We start from the raw sequence: 26,218 nt of genomic DNA on the forward strand, positions 1-26,218 counted from the left end.
TTCAGTGTGTACGGATGTACATTGAGAATTCCATCTCTCTTTGAGGGGACCTCTTAGCGTATAACAAGGCTAATAACTCAGCCACTGTCACATGCTTATGAGCCTTGTTGTTTATGGCGAGGGATTTGGCAGGCTCTCCTCGTCGTTGTTGTTGGTGGTGGTGGTGATGTGTGGCCTGCACTTGAGTCGTTGGACAATGCATCCTGGACTCACCAGCTCCATATAATGCGAGTTAGCAGCGTGCAGAATGTGCACTTTGAAGTAGAACGTTCATAATTATCAACAGCTGCTTTGTTTCTATGTTTGCAGATAAAGACAGGCATACATATTTGTTTAATCTTGTGCTGTTGTGTCAGTACGAATATCTCAAGCACTTTGTATTTGTTCCACTTGTTCATTCTCAATTGTTGTATATACCTTTGATTCCACACAGTAACGTCACTGTTATTGAAAATTGCACGCTATTACATTCTTACGGAGTAACTATGTCAAATACGGCTTTGTACTGCTGGTGCCGTGAGGTGCACTCCATGATGACTCACGTGACCTGCGATCCAGCACTGTGGAGGCAGCGAGAGTTGGTGGCTCACACCAACGTTGTGACACTCCCGTCCTCTCGACGTCGAGGTGCCACACCCTAGGTCACGGGAGTAGACGGAACTGCAAGCGGATTCATATTTCCATCTGTACGGTGATAGTCTCCATGCACTCCGGGTTTCTCCCACGTGAATATACCCACCTCATAGATTGTCTGAAAACATCTTTACCCTTTCCCGTTCCGATGACGTATGTGTACCCGTACGTCTTCAGGTCACAAGACCTGAGGACGAGGCTCCCACAAGCCCATGCAGGAGGGCGTGTGGCACAGTTTGGCGCCAGCTATCATAGAGTGCGGTCATGTTGCTATGGTTCTCAGCGATGAGTACAATGTATTTAAAAACAACGGCGCTGTGCCTCTCTAAATAAAATGAACTCTGAACCGCTTGCTTGCACGTTCCGAGATTCAGCGGTGAACGAGACCCACAGGCCCTGCAACTTGCAGACGTGTCGGAAAACATGGACAGGGTTCAAAATTAAAACCCAATGTAGCAGCCGGACCCTCCTGGAAGAAGAGTGCGTGGACTCGGCGTGGCCCCCTCACACCCGTGGGATTCTCTCCAGGTGCTCCGATTTCCTCCTACATGTAAAGACTCATTCATCGGCCAATAACACCACGATATATAGAGCACAGCAGAGCTTGGGTAAGAATTTGGCACCGACTGCATTTCCCGTTTGTCTGCCGTTCCTCCTCGTGCCTCTGAGTCGTTTTCTCTCTTTGAGGATGAGCGGATAACGTTTGCGTTTACATTACGGCGTTTCTTATCTGTAACCCTATGAGAAATTCTTCCTATTATAACAAAAGAGACATGTGTAAAATGTAATGCTAATATCCGTATCCGTAGGTACCAGTGGTCACTTTGGTAGCTAAGCTCATCATGCTTTCTATCATTTTTTGTGGATAAGAGGAACCAAATAAATTCGGTATAGCTGCATATATTGTAATTGTAGTAGCTTAGCATTTGATTTAATTCTTCTCGACGACCATCGCTCACCACATTCTGGAAACTGGCTGGGGTCGTCAGCACCCCAGGATTTGATGCTAAAGAACTTTGGAGACAACTCTGGGTGAACAGCATGGACATGACTCATGGGATCCACACAAGCCACCATGCCAGATCCTTTCCGCACCATCACAAGTGGAAACTCAAAGGGAGCCCAGAACGTGACTGCGGAGACCCTGACTAGGCCGTAGAGTGAATTGTGAACCGCTGCCAACTTTGTACATTTAACGAGGCACACTTTTCTCATACTTTGCACTCCTATCGTGTTTTTGTACTGTTTGTTGTTGTAACTGTCTTACGCGGTGCCCCTACTGGACATCTGTGAAAAGAGCGTCATAGCTCATCGGATTCCTCCAGTATAAATAACGATTCTGATTTAAAATAAATTCAGCCTTACCTGAGGTCATCGTGTGGCTTTCCAACATGGATATAGCTATTTTAAATTGCTATTAACTGTGCCATAATCAAGACGAAGTTGCATGTACGTTAGCATGAGCACACGTGCTCACTCATGCTCTGAAAGTTGTTCCATCTGTGTCGGTCAGGTCTCCATTCCGGTCATCCTGGGTTTAGAGACAGAAACACATTTTAAGTCTCTCTTCATGCATCTGGGTCAGCTATTACCTCCTGTTTTATGAACTCCGTGGGCTCATAGGCCACAGACTGTTCTGAAAATTGGGTCCTGAAGGGCACGTCTCACTGGAGTCTGCCCCTGGCCTCATCATGCTGAGATGGGGGGTAGCCTTCAAGCTGTTCCACTGTGGGCCCCCTGGAGAGATGGGCCCTTTGCCACTGCTTACAACGCAGAATGGACTCTCTTGGCTTCACGTTGGTTAAGTTTCACAAGCGCAGTAAGTGGTAATTTGGAGATATACAGTACCACCATTTGAAAGAATATAGATAGCTCCTGCAAAGGAATATGACTTTGCAGATAGCTTAAACTTTATAAATCAGCTCGTGTGCAGGAACGAAGTGGATTGTTACATTGCAGAAACCTTGACAGATGGCGACTGCTTGGGGAGGCTTTCAGCAGTTGATTTTGTATGATGATGATGATGGTGGTGGGGATGATGATGGTGATGATGATGGTGGTGTTGATGATGATGATGATGGTAATATAGAAGACTTATTTATCAACTGGAAAACTTTCCATCCAATAAAAAATATCTTCGCAAGGCATCATTACAATGTACATTTGTTGAACTTATTTCGCCCCTGTACGTAGCAAGCGTGCTCGTCGGAGGTGGGGGCATATATGAACAGAATTGCCATGCCATGTGGCAAGGAATGTCGAAGGAAATATAAAACCGCAGATTATGGCAGAATACGCCTGCTGCTGTGAATAAAAAAATGGTGGATCCACGCGAATTGCAATTGGGCCATGATAACTGCGTGTGATGATAGAATAACAGAAGGCGCAGCACCGTCGTGTTGAGTAATTGGATATCGACGAGGGGGCACCTCCAGATGGCGAGCTTTGGACCTCGCTGCCGAAATGTCTCCCCTACAATGATTGATTGGCTCTGGTTGTAGAACCTGCCAAGCAAATCTTAAACAAGACGCCACAGGCACATGGAAGCGTGGGCAAAGATCAACGTGTTACATTACCGTCAATGGCCATCAGACTTTGGCGTAAGAGTACAAATCACGTGCTCCTCTTCCTAAATGTCCAAGTGTCCCCTTGCCCGTCTCAAGATGATGCTGCTCGAGGCGGCTCTGTCGGGTCTCTCTCGGCCTGGGCTCGGCCACCTGCAGACCGGGAGCCGCATGTGGTGGCTCTTTGTTAAAGAATAACTCGCGTTTTAATACGTGTTTTATCTTTGCTGGTTTATTCCAGGATGTTTCTGTTACGCGTCGTCGCTTTAAGATGTTCTGTGTTCATATTTTGTTCGTTGCGGTTGCACCCGACTTAAAGCCGCATGGCTCACAGGGCTATTGCCAAATACATTATCTTGAACTAACGGGGGAGAAAATAAATAGACGCAGTTTATTACATCACCTATTTTGTTAAAGTCAGAATGTGCGTTGCCATTTGCTACACTCTTTGGTTCTTTCGGTAAAGTCACGTTGCTCACTTCAGCAGCTGTTTCTTGCCGTGGTTGTCCCACCTGATGACGGACGCTTGTGTTGCGCCCGAAACGTCGTGATTGATTTTATTTTCTACCTACGTGACTTTACCGAAAGAACCAAAGAGTTTATGGATCCCTGCAGTCACGAAAACTTCAAATCTAGATTGCCATCTGTTGCTTACCTGCTGCTGCTGCTGCTGTGTGCTGTGCTGTGTGTTATGCTGTGTGTTGTGCTGTGTGTTGTGATCCGTGTTGTGTGTTATGCTGTGTGTTGTGCTGTGTGTTGTGCTGTGTGCTGTGCTGTGTGTTATGCTGTGTGTTGTGCTGTGTGTTGTGATTCGTGTTGTGTGTTATGCTGTGTGTTGTGCTGTGTGTTGTGCTGTGTGCTGTGCTGTGTGTTATGCTGTGTGTTGTGCTGTGTGTTGTGATCCGTGTTGTGTGTTATGCTGTGTGTTGTGCTGTGTGTTGTGCTGTGTGCTGTGCTGTGTGTTATGCTGTGTGTTGTGCTGTGTGTTGTGATCCGTGTTGTGTGTTATGCTGTGTGTTGTGCTGTGTGCTGTGCTGTGTGTTATGCTGTGTGTTGTGCTGTGTGTTGTGATCCGTGTTGTGTGTTATGCTGTGTGTTGTGCTGTGTGTTGTGCTGTGTGCTGTGCTGTGTGTTATGCTGTGTGTTGTGCTGTGTGTTGTGATCCGTGTTGTGTGTTATGCTGTGTGTTGTGCTGTGTGTTGTGCTGTGTGCTGTGCTGTGTGTTATGCTGTGTGTTGTGATCCGTGTTGTGTGTTATGCTGTGTGTTGTGCTGTGTGTTGTGCTGTGTGCTGTGCTGTGTGTTGTGCTGTGTGTTGTGATCCGTGTTGTGTGTTATGCTGTGTGTTGTGCTGTGTGTTGTGCTGTGTGTTGTGTGTTGTGCTGCGTGTTATGCTGTGTGTTGTGCTGTGTGTTGTTATCCGTGTTGTGTGTTGTGCAGTGTGTTATGCTGTGTGTTATGCTGTGTGTTGTGCTCCGTGTTGTGTACATGTAGCCCCAAAACAAAAGATCCCTTTGTCTTTGAATGGTTACCGGCCCGCCTGGTCTAGACGGAGCTCTAGAGAGCCACCCTAGAACAGACTGTGGCCTACTCTTCCGCTCTGGACAGGTGTGTTGGCAGGTGTGTTGACAGGTGTGTTGACAGGTGTGTTGACAGGTGTGTTGACAGGTGTGTTGGCAGGTGTGTTGACAGGTGTGTTGGCAGGCGTGTTGGCAGGTGTGTTGGCAGGCGTGCAATGCCCAACACTGCTCTGCAATGCCCAACACTGCTCTGCAATGCCCAACACTGCTCTGCAATGCCCAACACTGCTCTGCAATGCCCAACACTGCTCTGCAATGCCCAACACTGCTCTGCAATGCCCAACACTGCTCTGCAATGCCCAACACTGCTCTGCAATGCCCAACACTGCTCTCCTTACACAGGAGGCCACTGCCGCCGATAGACTTCACTGCGGCAAACACTTCCACGGCGTGCTGCGGTATAGCTACAGGACATATTCGTGAATGCTATTGATTAACCACGTTTATTTTAATATTCTGAGTTTATAATGGTGTTAGTGTCTTTACGTGTTAATATCCATTGTTTAAATATTATAAAGTAGTTTTTTTTTGGTAAAAAATGGTAACTCGATGCTTATCAGAACAAATTAAGTCTTTAACATGTTGAGTTCAGTTAATTTTGAATTACCCTCTGAACCAATAAGCTCTTAAATCGACTTTCATCAACAACAACAAAACAACACCACCACCACCGCTTCTGCGACATAGTCACATCTCCCCCACTCGCTCAACGACCAAATCACACCACGGCCGGCTCCCTGGGACCAATCTCCTGCACGTGGCTGGGCGCAACGGAGACAGCGGGGAGTCTCAAGGAGCGTGCCCATTGCTCCACATGCCGTGTCACACTGGGGACCTGTGGATGTGCCAGCCCAGCGTGCCCTTACCCCACGGCAGCGCCCCCCGAACATTGTAAAGCACAATAGTTTGTGAGCCACGCAAAGTTTCACTATGCACGACAAGGCACACGTGCGTGTGTGTGTGCATATTTTTGCACTGGATTCTATATCGTAATAAATGACATTGCCTTGGGCTCTTAAGTCCAGCAAGCCCGGGTCGGTGAGCAGTGTGATGAGCCTTGAGTTCGTGAGCACTGGGGTGAGTCGATCTAGGAGGCTGTGACTTCCAAGCCACGTGTTTGTAAAGTTGTTTTTAATCTTGATTTGAAGTATAAAGTTGTTTTTATTGAGATACGAGACAACACTGCATTGTGGGTACACGTCTCCACGCAGTTTATTCGTGAAACATTTTAATCGAGAGGCCTTTAATAATAAAATAGCGTATGTTGTAATTAAATATAACTAACAACGAGAAACCGATAAGTATTGCCATATACAAGTACTGTACTGTATACCATGCGTTACACTACACAACGATGTCATTCACTGTACTGTAATAAAAATTGAGATTTGGATATGAATGACGCAGTAGGGGCTACATTTAAACAAATGCACTTGCTCACTACAATGTGTCTAATTCGTAACATGCACCTGTACATAAGGTAACCAAGGAGACTAATGTTAATTGTTTGATAACAGCAGCTTCAACTTGCGAGTGTCAGTGCATTACTGTGGCATATTAACAGTGGTCTAACCACAGGGGAGGTTTTTTTTAATCTCCCCAACCCCAACCCTGTTCCTTCCTCCACCTGCTCCCCATACCCCACTAAAATTGGCCACACAATTAGCCTTGATCTGCTGGCAGCGGTAACTGCATGGCACTGCCATATTTATAAATACCTGCATAAGCCACGGTGTAATGTGGACCCCACTGCTATTTGTGGTACACGTGGCGTGTGCTAATGTTCGTACCCACGATGTAGCGTCGATAACACTTATTTTGAGTTCAATTTACAAAAACGGGTGTTGTCAAGCTCCAGGATGAGGTGCAATGTAAATGCCTCCTCTACGCTCTCCTGTATTTTTACGTAATTCCAAACAATGTGGAGGATGAGGGTACATTTTTGTTGGATGACATGGGAGGATCCTAGGATTTTGTAACGACGAAAATAGACATTGTGTGGCATGCCAATGTTGAGCGCGGGATTTAAAAGCTTTATACGGAAATATCACAGCATCAGCATGATTCAAACCCACATTGTCTACACTGCCTTGACACCGATTCGGCTTAAACGCACCCTGCCGAGCCGTTCTAATATAAGGAGTACTGCAGGCCCATCCAGTTGTATTACTACTACGCGGTTATTATGTTTTCAAATGTTATTGTAGAAGAAAAAAAATCATTAAAAATAAATTTTAGACTGTGCAACCACACTGGACATACCAACACAACACCCAAGGGTACCACCACCAGAGTGGGATTACGTGTCCCACATTTCAACCATATAACATCCATCGAGCGATCCGTTTATAGATACCCCTACTAAAATACTAGCAATTATAGCAAAAACTACATTACTGAATTTCAAAGCCTCTGCATACCGCGCACCAATCTTGTAACACCGAGTACATTATTTGAACACTCTGCTGATGCACTTTTTTTCCAGAATATCGCCGCCGCTTTCACAATATTCAGTCGTCTACCGAGGGTCACGAGAAATCAGCGGGGTATCTATCAACGGATCACCCTGGATAGCCGTTGTTCGTACCGCGTAACGAAATTCATGGGACAGAGCAACATCATCAGTCCATCGGCAGTGCTACACTCGCTGTACTGCCAGGGCTCCCAGCCCCACTCTTCATCCCTGGATGCGGTGGTCGTTCCCTCTCTGCCGTGGCAGCTGCCAAGGTTCCACGCTTCTAGGGCATCCCTCGGTCGAATCGTGGATCGTCGATCGCGTGCTTATTATGCCAGTCGTCCCCAAGCATCTTTCGTCTGTGGCCCGTGGCAGTGCAATCCTCCATTGCGTTTCAAGCATTCTAAACACGTCTCCGGTGAGTATTTGGGGCCTTGCGTTCGGCAACAATGTCCCACGTTTGTCTCCGCGTGCTGGGATGGTTCTTGAAGAACTGAATTCAAAGCGATGTCCGACATTTCGCTCCAAGTGACCGGGAAGAAGCTGTCAGCACGTGGAGTGAAACGTAGCACACTGCGACGCACAACGCTCAGTGCAACGCTAAAAGACAGCTATCAGAGCTAAAGAGCACAGTACGTTAAAGCTTGGTTTTCTTCAAGTTGTTAAACTGTATACGTATGATTTAGTTACATGACAACCCCTAAGAGTATTTTTCATTGGAAAACATTTAAACATGTTCCTAATGTTTATCGTTTTGATTTATACCTATTCTAACTTGTTTTACTCATTAAATAAGTGCATAATTCCAGATTTATGGTTATAAAAAAATATACAAAATAATCAGATACAATAACAACATAAAACGAGTCCTACAATAACCGGAGCATGTTGCAGATAACTACAATCAAGTCCTATTTATCCAAAGAACACGAGCTACTTAAAAAAAATGCAGTTCGGCTAAAATAATGTTGCATGCACGCACGCTGAACTTCTTTCGCACCGTCGTAGCCAACCGTGCTAATTGCTGGCACTCCACAGCCTTGGGAAGGGGGGTTGGAGGGGATGTCACCCCCCCCCCCCCACTGCTGAAATAATGAAAGCCAAGTCCCCTCTTCTAAATTCTTTGAGTCAAGTAAATCAAATGTCAGCCCAATATTCACATAGGGAGTGAGAGCTCCAGCAGCAGAACGCACAATAGGCAAAAGCGGGTCCCATATCATTCCTCATTCTGTTCCGCGTCTAACATTTAATGATTGACATTGCCTGTGCTGTCCCCCCCTAAGTTTGTGTATGCCCCCCGCCCTCTGCATTAAACAGTGTGACACTACAGGACCAATATCTTAAAATAAGCAAAAGATGGACATTTAAATAGTCGAATGCATTATTGCCATGTGTGAACCAAAAGAACACGAGCAAGCATGCTTCTTACAACGTCCAGATCTTCTATTAGACTGTGGTTGGCACATGCTTCATGACCGCATTACTCCCGCTGTAGTGTTGTGATGTAGTGCATCGTTATGCTAAAGACTCAGTGGACCAGTTATAGCAGGGTGACTTATTCCAATAGTGAAAGAGGTCCTGTAATTGTAATGAATAAACAGTATTTCAATGTAGATGCCTCGCACGAATGGTTTAGACCTCCCAGCAGTGGCATTAAAGTAGGACACGTGGAGGTCGCTGGCTTCGTTTAATTAACCGATGCAAAAATAAAATCCAGACCATCAAAAAAATGTAACACCTCATTGTGAAATAGCTGCTGGGACCAATCATGCACAAGTGCTATTTTGAGTTTTTTTTGCAATTTACTTACATTTTATCCCATGTCAAATTCTGAACAATCTCTAAATGCTATTCACTCGTGTGCACTTTCACCACATAGAACCATGTGTTTATATGTATGTACAGCAAAATAATACCCGTGTATGTACAGAATGCGAGCGAATGAAAACTTTGTATATGCGGAAAATACTGTCTGCAATCTGAGAGGGCTGCTTTGTGGCATTGATCTACATTTTGCATTAAGGAATCAATAATGTATAACGATACTGAGGTTTTTCAACCTTCAATAAAACATTGCAGCGAGGAGTTCTGTGTAATGAGCGACTCATTGCTGAAGAACAATTAGATATGCCCGCATCTTATCGAAATTCACGACTGGTATTGATATGAAGAACTATAACTGTTAGGGTTTCCCTGTAATGGGGAATTTGGCCAAACATCAATTTGTTTTTATGTCAGAAGCAAAAGTGAGTTCAGGTTGTACAATTTATGCAATATAAATTACTTACCAACCGTGCTATGCATGTAAACAATATAATTCCAGGTTTATCTGAAGCTAAAGTTTTTGAATACTTGAACTGTGTCTCGCTTCTCGTGAACATGAACTCAAAGGGGCTGCAATCCGACGTAAAACTGAAATCTGTGCGATTACAATTACGGCCAAAATCTCTGCTGTGTGCATTATTAAAAACGGCAAACGATGTATTTGGCCAGCAATGGGTACATTTCATACAGCTTCATCCTTTCGTCTGACACGCATTGATCTGCTCATGTGCTCTACGCGTGGGTCGTGGTCGTCTTCAGGGCGACAGGCAGATGGTGGTCGCCATGAGGTGACACAGGGTGATGAGAATTGCTGCAAACTGCTGAGGCCTGTGACCTCCATTATCATCGTTACCCTTCAGCTTCGCATCTCTCCCTGCAACCGACTGCAGGATCTTGGTTGAGCCCTTTAAAAAAATGCAAAAAGAAAAAGTCAATATATATTAATATTAAAATAAATCAGTCAATCTTTCTTTGTACAGTAAATAAGTAAACATGACGCATTCTCCACATGTTCGTCTCTCCACATGACTGAAAAACACTTTTTACACATCCCATCAGCCGCAGAACCTTCCGTGAGTGTGTAAGAGCCCAGAGTGGTCGTACAAAATATGTTTTACGTGGAGAAACAGCCATTGGAAGGAGGCGTTTTGTGTTATTTTTTAAAATAAATATTCTCCACAAAAATGCTCAATGATTATCCTGCTTATTTTATGTAACGCACTTAAATCAATAAAGGTGTATCAGAGCGCTTTACATAAAATAAAATGGATATGAATGCTCAATATATACGAGTGTAAAATAAACAAAGCGATGTATTATAAAAATGTCATGTAAAATCACCGTTACTTGTTCTCTCATTGTATCATTAACACCATGATCATAACAGCCACGATCATCAGTTTCTACCACCAGTTTCTTGGACCAGTAGTTACGGAATAACAAACCTAAATCAATGGACTATGTCGTCAAAAGCAGTTGAACTGGACAAGCAAAGTTACAGCTGCTCAGTAGCAAAGTAGCACGGCGGTTAATTGCCAAAGCCACACGACTGTGAACGGGGGCAGTGAGACACCCACAGTTAACTGCCAACATAGCACAGGCTACATATTTGTTGTGAATACTACCATTGTTATGATGAAAATATGACTGTAATTGCTATGTTTTACTTAGAACGTGATCTGCCACTGGGTGCACGCTATGCACAAATTGGTGGTGACGTCACATCCGGCAGGGCAGCAGGGTTCGTGCTCACGAGCGACTCATCGGGCGCCGAGGTTCGAGTTTTAAAATGTCCAATGTCACTCTTCAACAGTGCACACGTAATGGGCCATCACCCTGCACATGTTGGGTAATTCAACACCCCGACTCGCAAAAATCTGCCAGCCAGAGGGTTTCCAACACCTGCAAATCTAAATGAGTTTTGGAAAATAAGCGCACAACACAACAGTCGCATTTCTACTGCTTGTGTTGGTCTCCTGTCGCATTTCTACTGCTTGTGTTGGTCTCCTGTCGCAGTTACGCTGCATATAACTCTTTGACGGGTTTTCATGATATACGGTGTGTTGTTGGGCGTGATGTCCAACGTTTCACTCCACATTCCGGGACCTTCTTCAGGAACTGCATTGCACGTGTTTGGAGCAACTGCAATAAACGTTGGTGAAGAAGTTCCCAGCACGTGAAGTGAAACGTTGGACATCACGCTGAGCAACACGCGGTACAACCTGAAAACACATCAGAGAACTATAAGAGAATGATTTATTTTTATTAGTAATATATTTAATCAACAAGGATTTAATGGTAGGCAGTTTTTGAGGGATAATAGTAAAACATAAGCTATATACAAGCCCTACATTCAGGGATCAATATGAGACGCAGCTATTATCATTGTCACGGTATTATACCAGAAGAGAATATTCATTTTTTTATGACAGGGTTCCAATGTGAGAGTGAGTTAGAGCTGAATTATCCATTTGTCCATAGCGAGGGCCAAAGGCCGGTGCTTCTGAAAAATGTGACGTCGTATTTAAACATTGCTCGATTGGCAACAGTTAAAGCCAGAACTCAACACCACTGAGGTGAACAACGGTTTCCATCGAACGCTTGTTTAAATAAAGTGCACCTCGCATCGATTGAGGAAAAAGAATTATGAAAAAACATTGATTTCTATATGAATCAGTCACATCGATTTCCTGCCTGGCAGTGTGGGGGGGGGGGAGAAAGCAGCCCCAGTCTGGGGAGTCAGCAAGGTTCACGCGGTGTGGACACCAGCGACTGGCTCACAGCGACTGGCCCACAGTGACTGGCTCACAGCGACTGGCTCACAGTGACTGGCTGACAGAGACTGGCCCACAGCGACTGGCCACAGCGACTGGCTCACAGCGACTGGCTCACAGCGACTGGCCCACAGCGACTGGCCACAGCGACTGGCTCACAGCGACTGGCTCACAGCGACTGGCTCACAGCGACTGGCCACAGCGACTGGCTCACAGCGACTGGCTCACAGCGACTGGCTCACAGCGACTGGCCCACAGCGACTGGCCACAGCGACTGGCCCACAGCGACTGGCTCACAGCGACTGGCCACAGCGACTGGCTCACAGCGACTGGCCACAGCGACTGGCCCACAGCGACTGGCCCACAGCGACTGGCCACAGCGACTGGCCCACAGCGACTGGCCCACAGCGACTGGCCACAGCGACTGGCTCACAGCGACTGGCTCACAGCGACTGGCCACAGCGACTGGCTCACAGCGACTGGCTCACAGCGACTGGCCACAGCGACTGGCTCACAGCGACTGGCTCACAGCGACTGGCCCACAGCGACTGGCCCACAGTGACTGGCTCACAGCGACTGGCTCACAGCGACTGGCCACAGCGACTGGCTCACAGCGACTGGCTCACAGCGACTGGCCACAGCGACTGGCTCACAGCGACTGGCTCACAGCGACTGGCCCACAGCGACTGGCCCACAGTGACTGGCTCACAGCGACTGGCTCACAGTGACTGGCTCACAGTGACTGGCTCACAGTGACTGGCTCACAGCGACTGGCTCACAGCGACTGGCCCACAGCGACTGGCCCACAGCGACTGGCCCACAGTGACTGGCTCACAGCGACTGGCCCACAGCGACTGGCCCACAGTGACTGGCTCACAGCGACTGGCTCACAGCGACTGGCTCACAGCGACTGGCTCACAGCGACTGGCCACAGCGACTGGCTCACAGCGACTGGCTCACAGCGACTGGCCACAGCGACTGGCTCACAGCGACTGGCTCACAGCGACTGGCCCACAGCGACTGGCTCACAGCGACTGGCCACGCTCCAGTGCCATCACTGCATCGGCCTCGTGAGCATTCCTACTGCTGGTAGCAGTTTGTTCATATACTGCGTGTACTGCTGTACTGCATATCACATTATGGTGAGATCACGTTACATAACACCACAGCTCGTTGGCTTGCTGGTCTCGTGTGGTGGAGGAAGAGTAGGCCAAAACACCCTCTGAGTAGGCCAAAAACACCCTCCGTAGAGAAATCCTCAAGTTGAAGTCTTTCCTCCATTTGGGTGAACAGGCAATTATGTAGCTGCAAACATTGACTTGAAGCTTTCGTGACTGCAGGAATTCAAATTCTTGGGTTTTTAGGTAAAGTCGCGTAGAAGGAAGACGACCGCTTGTGTTGCGATCGAAACGTCGTAGTTTTTTGTTATTTTCTTTGAACCCATCTACGTGACTTTACCGAAAACTGAAGAATATGTGGCTGCACTTTTATCTTTTTACTCCACGTATGTTTGGAGGACTGTAGTTTTACTTTCATCTGTAAAAAAAAAATCACCTCCACCATAAATATGTTTGAGCGTTTTAAAATGTATACATGGTAAACATTGCTTTGAACGATCACAGATGTGAATATTCGTATGTATTAAACTACACAAGAAAGCCCCTTATTTACAATTCAGTTGACAACTTGCGTCAGTCTGCAGAACACAAACACGCAGCTCCATCATCATCGTCGTGATCGTTGACTCGGTGATATTTCATCTCCCGGCGTCCGTTTAACGTTTTTGATTCCCCTCACCGCGGGGGACAAACATAAAGAAATGCTGACATTGCGAGCCGTAAAACTTGCCTATATAAGCAGATGTGTCAAGCCTCCCTAGCACTTTAATGATGGATTAAGGTTTAAATCCACGTAATGCCGTGGACCTCAGCCGCTTGTCTCCCTCGGACTTGTCGCATTTCTCGGAGAGAACCCCTTTGTGAGAGACGCCGACACGGGCGGGAGGAGAAGCTGCCCCAGGCTGCCCTGGAGCCAGAGGTTGCAACCGGGTACCCGATACCCGTACCCTACCCGATACCCGGCTACCCGTACCCGGTCGGGTACGGGTACCCGTTTGCGACCCTGGTGCGGCTGGGTACGGGTAGGCCGTGAGTCACTGGTGAGTCACCGTTTGTCACTCATTTCGGGTAGGGTACGGGTAGGGAACGGGTACCCGTACCCGGCCGGGTACGGGTCGCCGGTTGCGACCCTGGTGCGGCCGGGTACGGGTAAGGAATCAAAACCCGTTTGCGACCTCTGTGTGTAGCCCACCCAGTGACAGGCGCGAGACTCGGCACCACGGCGCTCGCGTGGTAGCTGGCGGCTCAAGTGATCGGGGCAGTGGTGGCGAGGTGGGGCCAGGGAAATAAAATTCAAACTTTTGCAGAGTTGCGAAATAAAGCATCTACATTTACCCTGTAGAGAACGCCTACAAAGTTGAGGCGTGGTTGCAACAGAATGTGCATTTTTTTATGTGTTTGTGCTTGTACCAAGAACAAAGATGGGAGGAGTGGTGTCCTAGTGGTTAGCGCCATGCGCTATGAACCCAGCGACCCCAGTTGGAATCCCCCTAACGATAAGACAGGGTCCAATAGATTTTAACCGTGCTTGGGTCTCCCCCCTAGATGGACTGAAGTCTTGAATTAGTGCCGTGCGCAGTGTTCATCGCCAGCGCTGGGGAGACAAACGTGGTCACGCCATCTCGTGCCGCTGTGCCAGCCCTTATGAGGCGCTACCCAACAGAACTTCCCACCGACAGCCCGCCTAGGATAGGAGAATATTGTTGTAGACTGTATAACACTGAACAAAGCATTACCAACCATTCCCTATCTATTGTTGAATCAAGGCCTCTCCGTGTTGATGCGAATTCCTCTAATGATGTGCAGAAACAATCAATCCCATGCTTACAGATTGCTCTGATTTTATTGCTCCATCCATTTGATCTGTTTGCTAGTCGGAGTTTTCTCTCTTGGCAGCCATTTTTATCACCAGTATCACAAAGGATGTACTGCATATTGTATGTTATTTATACAAGAGCACTTTTCATTATTAAAAATGTATGAGCTTTGCTCTTTGACTCACCTGTTAAGGTATCTCAGCTTGCAAATGAAACACGTGACAGAACTTGGGTTTGCCTCTTGGCCAGATGACGAACCACATGCATGGAACTTAAATGCCACTAAATTCCCCAAGTTCCGATCCACTGTGGAAACAATCTACATCCTTCAGTCCATGGATGTCGTTCCATATTTACCTTGGAGATTAATCACACAGCTCCTCCAATCACATATCCCTCGATGCAGGTTCGCCTGGGTAAACGGACATAATTCGTCTAAGAGCTGGGAACAAACACCAATTGTTTTATGACAATTTGGGAAGAGCTCCAATCTTTGTACTATATAAAAGTCAATCATTAACAAAAAAGCGTAGTCCAAGTTAAATATGCGAGGACAGCCCTGTGATTTACCCAAGTGTCACGCGAATTTGAGTTTGTTTTGCCAAATTCATCGCGAAAATACATTCCCCAATAACAATAGACAACACATCTCAGATGTGTGTTTCGGGTTATTGCACATGCTGCTTGGCATGACGCCTGACAGTTCTGAAGAAGCGACTAGCATTGGGAAGTGAAACGTCGGACATCATGGTCGGAGCACGCACACGGCACATCATAGACCTACTCAGCACTACCGCAAACACCTACAGGCAGCAGTAGAACACACACTCATGATGTAATAAGACAAGCCACGTCACATTTCTCACCAAACCCCACCATCAAAAACTACTATGATTTACAAAATCGTATTATTCATTGCATGTCTTACAATGAAAATACACATCTGTTTTTTTATATACTGCACTTCCCAATGGCTTACATTTATTTTTTGTTGAACTGAAAGCGATTATGTATGTAGAACTTCTCTCGCACCGTACGTAGCACGATATACAACGCCAATGAATGCTACTAAAAAAAGAATAAAAGGCTTGAATAACTTTTGCATAATACACCGATCCTAACTCCCATATTGACATTTCCTTTCAGAGAGATTTTTAGATGCAAAAAGTAAAAAAAAAACTCATCACATGAATATCTACACTAATCCTAAACAAGGACTGCTGTATACTTCATTTTACGCTCATAAAAACATTCTCATTCTACTCTGATACATGTACACCGCTAATGCTAAACACATTTTACTGTTTTATTGTTAATCCGTGGTTGATTGATTAACAAAACCCAGGTCAGAGAATACTCATGTTGGCTTTGCGATGCTAACTCCATGGATACTTAAGGTTTACCAACACACTGCTTTTGCATGCGAGGAAACCCCATCTGTTTAGACGAACAACTTGCTACACTCATCACGTGACCTTTACAAACTCTTTGTACCCAGTGAGTGCACTTACACAATAACTATCCGCAATTATTACGCCAACGCGATTCTCGCATGAACGCATTCCTGTCGTGCTGGATGGACAATGTAGTCAGTTTCTGTCTTGCATAATAAAAGCACGCGAAAGCTTAGAGCCACAAGCAGCTAAAGGAATCCCATATTCATGAACAAATAGAAGTACAATACATCAAATAATATCAGCTCGCATTCAAATCCTCATAAACAATCTCACTCAGAAAACACTGATTTATCTTTCTCATCCCTATCTTGTCTCCATTTCTCTTCTCTCATCTCACTACGTATGCATTTTTGTCTAAATGTACCTTCTATTTCATGTGCGATGAAGAGGGCCCATTGCCCATGACGTCGTCTATTATATTTATTCAATTAAAGGCCACTGCGTTTTTGACGATTTTTTAAAGTCATTTTTTATTGTTTGTGCACCACTGCCAACGCAGCATCACCAAATAATGTTTTTTTTCTCACTACATATTGTATACAGATATCTCCCTCTTGTCTATGTCTCTTCTCATCTCACAACAATGTTGCAAGCTGAAGGAGTGGGGAGGACCACTAAAACATTTTCTGCTTTGGGCCCCACGTGGGTTAACACCACCACCAAAATTCCTGCGACGAGTGGGGGCTGTGTTTTCGATTACAGCACTGAATGGTTGTCCAGACGGCATTGTCCTGATTGCCATTTGCTCCTCTGGGGCTACGGGCCCCCTTTGTAAACAGAGGCGACTCAGCTCCTGTTTCTCTCTCAAGATCAAAGTGGGCCGGCCCCACGAGGCACATTTTCAGGGGCGTTGCACAAAGAGAAGAAAGGGGCACCTGATGGGAATGTTTCTCAGAGTCGTCGCCTCTTATTCGCATTCTTTGTGTTCGCCCGCTGGTCTCGCTATCCACTGCCCCACGACAACCCCAGTATCCTCCTCCTCAGTTCGATTGGCAGACACATTCTCGCCCAGGTAGCCCGCAACGATGTCAACAGCTGTTTACCACACTACAGATTCCGCTGATTTAATAACAAATATTCACATTTCGATATAATTTCGTTCCCCATGTTGAGGGCTGGGTCGACCAGACTGTCGTGTTTCAACAAGACTTTACTGTGTTCACCCACCACATTCCGAGTCAAAACATTTCTCTCTCTCTCCCTCATTTTTACTCACATTGCTCGTCTCTTTTCCGAATCCGTTATAACCTCGCTCGGCTCAAGGCATGTATTAACTCATATATTGTACCTTCAACAATGCTGATTGTTGCTGGCTGCTTACTGTTGAGGACCTTTGCTCAGCAACCACAACACTGAGAGGCAACCCTTGAGAACGCTACAAAAATCGTCGATGTGTTACAGCAGGCAGTCGCAGAAACATTCTCAGAACTTGCGCATGCATTATTTATGCCGGGACTCTTGCTATTTTATTTTCAACATTCCTGACGAAATCACAAGTGACCTTTAATAAGGTCTTCAACCACTGACACGCACATGCCGCGTACACATGTGGAGAAATCATGACCCTTGGTTTAGAATATATCGCTGGTGCTTGCTTCTTGAGCTGGACTATCCGATTAATTAAGTTATCAATTACTCGACTGATAATCCGTTTGATTACTAAATCACAAAATTAGTTGTGGGGTGAAAAGTTTCACTTCCGTTCCTACGTCTGCCACTGGATGGAGGGGGGTGATGGACAGGGATGTGACGCTGGGCGGAGCTTAGAGCGGGGGTTGCCCACCTTCGACACGCACGGGATCAGCACCGGGCCGCTTTTGAAAGGGGCTCGAGTCGTCGACCGCAAAACACGAAGCCCATTACAGTCCTTAGCCGACCAAGATATTTAATCGTCCAAATGTTAACATTTTACTTGCATTTTTCTGCTGCGTTGACTGTTACACCATGTGTGTTAAGTTATTATATATATGTTTTACATTTCCCTCTCTTTTTCCCCTCTCTTTATTTTTGTTGGTAAAAGAATGTAGTCAAGTTATTTTTTTATGTTTTCGACTTCCCTATTCCTGTAACATAAAGAGTGCGTGCCAATACGTGCCGTTTGTATCGCGACCTTTGTAGCAATGATTGCAACTGAGATCTGTGCTGTGCAATGCCACCCGGACCGTCGCAGGACGCCGCCGCTAAAATAGAACCGAACAGCTCAATGGACCCTTCTTGCTGAAATAAATGTAATCTAAAAAACACACACATCTAAAGAACCAATCCTTCTTGCGCATGCATTGTAGCACTCCCTGAATGCGGAGGCCGAGTCGAGGGATTTAGGTGTGAAAATAGTTCGTCAACCTTTTGACGTGACCCTTGAAGGGAGTGTACAGTTGCACACACGTGTCTTGACGTTGTGTCCCAGCCCTATCGCGCACCACAGACCGTCCGACTATTCAGCCAAAGGCGCATAAATGTGGCATTGTGGGGCGAAAACCTAACTCGGGCGGTGTGTGTCTGGACTAGTAGCAGAGTTGTGTGATCATCTCTGCAGGTGCACGCAGTTGCTGAGCGCGATGTACCTGCTGTGTAACGCAATACCAGCGACCTTCCCATGTTCCACATGCGAGAACAAAAGTGTAATATATAAAAAAAAACAAGGATCCACATCTGACACTCGACCACATTAAATCAATGCCATCATATCAAAGCAAACATGGCGCATTGCAATATAGCCATGAGGTTGAGATGGACTCTGATGTATACGTAGCAGTGGATCTGAAGTTAGTTGTGTGAACGTGACCCAAAAAGAGATGATTAAAAGAATATTTAACAATTATGCGTTGAGGCTGGCGTTGTTAAAGAGTTGCTTTGGTTGTAGCATAAAAGTCAAATACGGTTGTATATGTAGGCATTTGTAGTTGTTTCTGTGTGTGGCAGTTGATACAATGGTGGTGGTGTCGTAAATACCACCCACCCCTCAAGCCACCCTGCACCACGGTCAGTCACTCGGCAGGTGACCTGTGGTGGGGTCAAGTGTGGGGGTTCTCCCACCTCTTGTAGGATGTCTGGCCAGCATGGAAGAGTAGGCCAAATACAGTCTAGAGGGGCTCTCTAGAGCTCCCTCTGGTAGCGGCCCTTCTGCCAGTAATGGCGTGAGCAAGCAATTGCAGGGCTGCACCTTGAACTTTTACCTTCTACTACCGCGTAGTGTTCAAGTTTGGGCCTTTTCCTAAAGTTGTACATTAGCACATATATTGTACCGGAAGACACGTCACGTACTGTGCACGCAATATGAACACAGTACGTATATGTACGTGGCAGTGCTACATTTTACCCACCGTTAAATTATACATAGCTGTCGTAGCAAATCAACATTAAACGTAACAAAATACAGCTGAACATTTTAGGCGATATTTTCATTTTGGAGTTAAAATTCCATCATAAACCATTGTGAACAAAAAAAGAAAGCCGAGGCACTGTACGATAACTTTAAACGAGACCATTATGCAAGGTGGCCCATTCTCCACGGGGACCTCGCCCCGAAAGCCCTCGTTGTGTTTGCCAAATGGATTCCGGCTGATCCTATTACGACTTCCAATGACTTTGCTAAAAGGGCGCCGGGTCCGCTTGAGCCTCCCCCTTCGTTCGGCCTGAGCCCTCCATAGAACTCCCCATTGTGCTTCTACCACATGACACTGCCAGGGTCTGAGCAGCGGCTCCCAAGAGAAGCGCTGGCGAGTTGGACACCCACTTGGGCGATCTCCCATGGCCACAAGTTGCAACATATTCGCATTGGCTTGAGGGAAAAAAATGTGTTTCAAGTGCTAGGGTGGGTAACCAGTGTTGGTTTATAGTCTGCAGTGTTTTCTAATAAATGTGGTCTGAGACTTTCTGAGCCTAGTCAATGGCAACCTGTTGCATTTTTTGTCGAGTTTTTTCGTTTGTAAATAAAATGTACTCATTCTCTTGTCGACCAAAGCAGTCACGAATGTCGTCAAACTTTGGTTATTAACTATCAGTAGTGAGGGGTGTGTAATCCCCATACTACACCAACATATCATCAGGTCAGCTAATCAGTGAACTTGGGAAAACTTTTTACGTAAATGCTGTGTCTAGCCAATTTATACTTGTGCTCTTCCTCAGTGCACTACAATCTGGCAGTTGTGGTGAATGCCACGCTTGGTGATTTCTGTCCACTCAGAGTCATCGTCGCGTCAAATAAATACATTACTTTCCGTAGGTATTCTGTGGGTCTTTCGGCAAAGCCACGTATAATAAAAAAAAACATCACGACGTTTCGATCGCAACACAAGCGATCGTCTTCAGGTGAGGGCTTTCCCGCCCCATATTATGAATCATCATCTCTTCAACGCGAGAGATGAGCTTTGTTAACAGCTGATGATGCTGGATGTTATCGCTGGCGAAACGTCGTTCAAAGCTGTCTACATTTTTCTGGCCTTTCAACATTCCGGTTTGATAACTTGATTTGACTGGCTCTGTCGGGTGGTGGAGGGTTATTGTTAAAAAAGTGACATCATACCTACACGATCTAACCCAAAATAAGCTAATAATACGATGACATTTTCGTCACTAATTTCTAAAACAAATATTAACATTTGTGGCCGACTGAGCAGCAGACACGTAGAACTCTTTAGACACAATAGCAACGAGCATAGCACGGGTGCATGAGCAGCTTCACTCCTCACTCACATCAGCTCTCCCACTGCACTCGTATACCCCCCAATAATGGCCTTCCGCATGGCTCGGACAATTCTAAAATGAAGACATAAAAACCCTTGTAAATTATGCAAAATGCCATTCAACTTATTTAGCGCATGCTTAGAAATGCAGTCTTTCCCCCACAGGGGCAAAGCTTGCAAATCATGGTTAAAACAATATTACAACCCAGCACTGCCTTCCACTCATTTATGATTACTGAAACGTTTAAACCTCATTTCTGAAGCTCATTGCGTGTTGATTGAGCTGCTTACAAAACATCCTCTTTGAGGTGTATTATACTCACATTGTACCAAACAGCATGAGCATCTACACATGATCACCATAAAACATTGTTCTGAGATTGTATATATTATGAGCCATGCTCGTTATTCCATACCCATACAGTTTTAGTATTTTGTGGAGACCTGCGAGGATTGGTGACTCAGTGAATAACAGACTGCGCTATGAACCCCGTAACCTGAGGAGTTTGAGTCCCGATACTCTGAACCAGACCAGGCTGCTCACCCTTAACCAACTCCCACTAACCATCAAGGTGAAGTATGGCCAAACAACAACCCGTGACCGAATATCACGGTCGGCTACGTACGGTGCGAAAAAAGTTCAACATGCAGTCTGTTCTCCTATAACGCATGATTTCATAACAAGAATTGGATATAACGCGATTAATGTATTAGGGAACACATTTTTTATAACGCGACTTGGAAATAACACGATCGAGTGAACGGGACTACGCAGCGCGAGTAGGAATAAGCGGTCGTGCGGCTGCCTCGGCGTAGCGTCATCGCACAAGGCGGTAGGATACTGCTGGATGCTTCTCGATCCTACTCGCGAGCCTCAGTCTGTGTTCAGACTGCGTACGCATCTCACGTGCTATCTCGGTTAATTCGCGTTGTCATATATTACTTATTAAAAGTAGATTTTTCCATAAGGCGATGTTCTTCAGGAACGCAACCACCGCCGCGTAATAGGAGAACGGACTGCACACACGTACGGGAGGCCTTCATCCAACAGTGGAATGACAGAGACCTGCGATTTAGTCGTCATTTTAACATAGCTGTTGACACACTGACCTGCTGTGTGTCATTATAGACGGTGGTAATGACCACCACCTTGGCCGCTGTCGAGGTCTCGTTCTCGTTGATGGCCGCGATGTGTTCGGTGTTGGGCGGGTTTGGTGTTGCACAGTTGTGGTTGCCCATCACGCCTTGGTCCTTTCTTGCAGTGAACAGATAGATGGCGCTTTCTGATGGAGTTACAACATTTTTTGATGTTAATAAATACAGCACGCAAACCGGGTGTCTTTTATCACTGCACATGTGCGTGCAATCCTTTTGATCAAAAGTCCAAGTAAAAATAACGGCCACCTATCAGGTTATTAATTTCAAATCAACTGTTTAACTTAATCTCGCACATTTCACAGTCCCATTATCACTAGCAGTGCCATTCCAAGCGTCTCACCATATTTTCCATTTTAAAGCACACCATGCAACACGTTCAAAGACATTCGTTCTGTTATCATCTTCAAAGGGACATTGTTTTACTAATCTACATAGAAAAGTAATTACAACGCATTGCCGTGCACAACCCTTTATGGAAACGTTTGTAATTTCCCAATTTGAGCAGTTACATCAGTTGCTATCAAGATACGTGCAATTGTGGCGAGCATGTGGTTTGTTGACATTCGGCTGTTTACTACCTTTTGGTAAATGTCACAAGCTGAAATGGCATGGTTCCACACAGATTCTTTTGTCAATCCAATATAATTCCCGTAAACCATTACATGCCCTGTGCATTTGAGCAAATAATTGTTTTAGCCGACTAAGGACTTGGATCCTCATTAAATGCTAAACCTCCATTCGCCTAGCCAGAGAAGGATTCATGTTTGTTATCAGTTGAAACATCGAACGGCATGAGGCTGTTCAACTCCCATTCCCTGTAACTTGATTGTATGCATAAATAACTGCTGTATAGCACTTTTACTGAAATAGCTGAGCTCAAATGCTCCCTTATCTGTTAGATGTAATAAGGGCTAAAATTAGGCTGCAGATGAGTGGTGGTGTAGTGGTTCACATACTGTATGAGTCCAGCAACCTGGCAGAACCTCAATGGGGGGTGATATCCAACTCAGAAATCCACATTCACCAGTGTGGCGAAGTATGGTGAAAACAACTCCCATTGACAGACATCGTGAGGAGGCCTTCATCCAGCAGTGGATTGACAACGGGTTGTAAATTATTATGAATCATCAGGCTACACGTTATTTGGAGGTCTGCATTCCTTCCTTCATTTTATGAGTATTCAAGTGATATATCATCTTCATAGTTTGTTTTGGACTTCATATTGTTTTCTGGTTTTCCCATGAAATTACACACACACTGCCGTAGCAATGCCGTGTGGACCAATTGGACTCAATAAACATTTTGTCTTGATGGATGAGACATTGTGCACCTCTGGCAAGCACGGTCCATCTGTATTAAAGCGTACACATTGCACAGCATTACCACTACCACTTGCCAATCTTTCTGTGCTACAGTAACCGTTGCTCATTCTGCTTCCCTGGATCCTCTCACCACAGCCTCTCCTTACTCGCCTCTGACCACAGCTTCTCCTTTCTCGCCTCAGTCTATTGCCTCGCCCGTGCTCTCCATTGCATTCACGGAACTACCAAGAGACACGAGAACCATTGTCTATCACTTCAACTCTGCAGTGCCATTGGCTGCTGGCCGCTTGGTGCCTTGAGCCCTCTGGGCCTATGCTCGCCAGCTGTGATTTCAACCTCTGCCAGAAACCAAGTCGCTCCACCTCCTCCTCAGGCCCTGCTCTTTGGAACTCCCCATTCTCTTGGCCGATGCTGGGTGATGATCAATTCTCTCGACTCTGAAGCCCATCCTCTTTGTATTCTATTCGAGCGTAGTTTGTTCTCCTACCCCCTCCCAGCACAGAACTTTGTATTTTCCTTCCGATGCTGCTGTGGCATAACAGCACACTTGACCGGTCTTGCAATCCCAAGGTTGCCCGTGTGATCTCCCGGGCATAGGGAAGTTTATGTTTTTCCAATAGTCCTTGCCTCTGTCTACCCAGCATTATAACTGGGGGCACCGCGGTTAGTCGACCAGGAGGAAGCGTCCAGGAGGGTGGCATGAAGTGTGGGTAATCGTGCCCCTTCCAGGATGTCTGACTAGCGTGGAAGGATAGGCCAAAACATCCCCTATTGGGAGTTCTTGCATGTAAACTGGACCCAAAGAGAGACCAAAGCTGATGAAAGATTAAGGTTGCACATAGAGGAAGACTTGATGCAGGCAGTGATGAGAAGGAAACTGTCATTGTTTGGACACACATGTAGGATGGAGAACAACAGGATAGTTAAAAGTGTGTTGTTGTTCGGAGAAATGGAAGGAAGCGGAAAGAGAGGAAGACCTCACAGAGAGCGGCGTGACGACGATGACGACGACATCACGAGATGGGTGCCAGCAAGATGCGGCACTGCTTGAGCATATTGGCACCAGAAGATAGAGAGGAGGAAAGTGGAAACAAATGACGAGATGTGCAGTGGACACCGACTACGGGCTATCTGCCCATGGATCGCGATGATGACAGGGAGCTCTATGGAGCTCCCTTCTGTCAGCAGTGGTGTAGAGGGCAGGCTTGAGAGGGACTCACTCAGGCAGGGGTTGTCCGTGAAGAGGCCCAGCAGGTACTGGCACTCGTCCAGCTTGTTCCCACTGCCGTCGCACGTGCACCACGGCGACACCGCCAGGCTGGTGTTGATGTAGTTGGGCGTCATGACCGTGCCTGGGAACGCACAACAACAAAGGTGCGGCAGCGTAGCAGCGTGGTTGGCGCGCACCCTGCCCTGGCACGAGGAATGAAACGGAGCCCTCTGTCAGCTTTGCTGCCTTCTTCATCGCGCGGTGCCCGGGCCACGGGACAGCTGCACCTCCGGCACACTCAACGATAGCGACGCCACTGCCCTGAAGGGCAACACGTGCCTCTCGCGACTGCCGGCATCGTGAAGACAACGAAGATTAATAGTGCGTCGCAGTTCATCTTGAAGCGTCCATCATCCGTCATTAGCGTTGCACAAAACACATTTCGCCATTACACAATAAAATGCTGCTTACAACTGAAGCCTATTGATTTTTTTGCATTTGTTAATTATTTAAGGCAGACGTTGCGAGAGACACTTGATTCTTACGTGTGCCTTTCCTTGCAGTTATCAATTATAAATGTATTACTGCAGCACGTGTTTTCGAGATACCATCATGTCAACAATGCTCCTTGTAAGTTGTCATTGCAGTGACTCATCGAGAACGTGGCGGTGTTCCGGCGCTGCGTACCGATGAGGCCAGTGTAGGCGTAGAGGCATCGTTTGTAGTTGTCCGTCTCGCAGCCAGCACTGCAGTAGCTCACTGGGGCACAGTTCATCCGGAAGTCATCCAACCGAGATCTGGAAAAAGGAGGGAAACAGCTTAATAATTGCAAACGCCCAATGAACATTTGAACACGAGGACATGACGTCCATAATAAAAGAGGAGTTCTGCTGTACTGCAACTATATTAAATCTATCCAACCACTGGACTCGCCACTGAGTCTACTGTTCATGCACTACTGTGTAATTAACGGTTCGATCATCATCATCAGCAGCAGCATTCATGTCACCTTTTTGAAAGACGAAAATCGTGGACTAAAACACACGCACACGTGTGATTTTTGCCCAAAATCTTGTGGATAAGCCATAATTCAACATGTGGTGGGTGTCTGGACACCCCGACAGGCACTGTGGCTGCGCCCTTCAGGCTCAGGACAGCAATGAATGGAGAAAGGGCCAGGATGGCAGATGCCGCAAGTGTGTGTGTGGGGGGGGGGAATGTCAGGAAACAGCCCAGAGCTACCTGCACACGCGGTCGTGGAGGCATTTGGCGCGGAGGTTGAGGCAGTTGGGGCGCTCCCTCTGCTTGTAGGAGCACTCGGGCATGATGGTGAGGCGGCGGCGGTCCTCGCAGTTCTCCGTGCTGCAGGTGCAGAAGAGCAGGCTGCGGCTTCGCACCACCGCCACGTTGTCGTAGAAGCGCCGCAGCGCGATGTGGCACGCCTCGCGGTCGCACGGATTCTCCGAGGGCTGCATGCACTTCATGAAGAACTCGGTGCGGTGCGACTGGCACGAGGCGTTCTTGTTGCATTCCGACGTGGCCATCACGCAGTCCATCCGATCGTCGGCCGTCACGCCCGTCTCGCCCTCTGTCGGAACGGTCAGCGGCGACACACGCGGGAG

The 26,218-nt window shown here is 46.5% G+C and overlaps 1 protein-coding gene across 1 annotated transcript in view; it reads right to left on the minus strand.

The window, feature by feature from the left end:
* Positions 1–5,963: 5,963 nt before the first annotated feature.
* The window catches only part of LOC144727476 (GDNF family receptor alpha-1-like), a 31,894-nt gene continuing 11,639 nt past the window's right edge, over positions 5,964–26,218 (minus strand). The window contains exons 4-8 of the mRNA XM_078606333.1: positions 25,839–26,184; positions 25,284–25,393; positions 24,607–24,738; positions 22,017–22,189; positions 5,964–9,960 (exon numbers count right to left, since the gene is read on the minus strand). Coding sequence (XP_078462459.1) covers positions 9,811–9,960; positions 22,017–22,189; positions 24,607–24,738; positions 25,284–25,393; positions 25,839–26,184 — 911 coding nt within the window. The 3' untranslated portion in view covers positions 5,964–9,810. The remainder of the gene's footprint in view (positions 9,961–22,016; positions 22,190–24,606; positions 24,739–25,283; positions 25,394–25,838; positions 26,185–26,218) is intronic.

The sequence above is a fragment of the Lampetra planeri genome, chromosome 25 (assembly GCF_965212315.1).
Source record: "Lampetra planeri chromosome 25, kcLamPlan1.2.h2, whole genome shotgun sequence".
Taxonomy (NCBI): domain Eukaryota; kingdom Metazoa; phylum Chordata; class Hyperoartia; order Petromyzontiformes; family Petromyzontidae; genus Lampetra; species Lampetra planeri.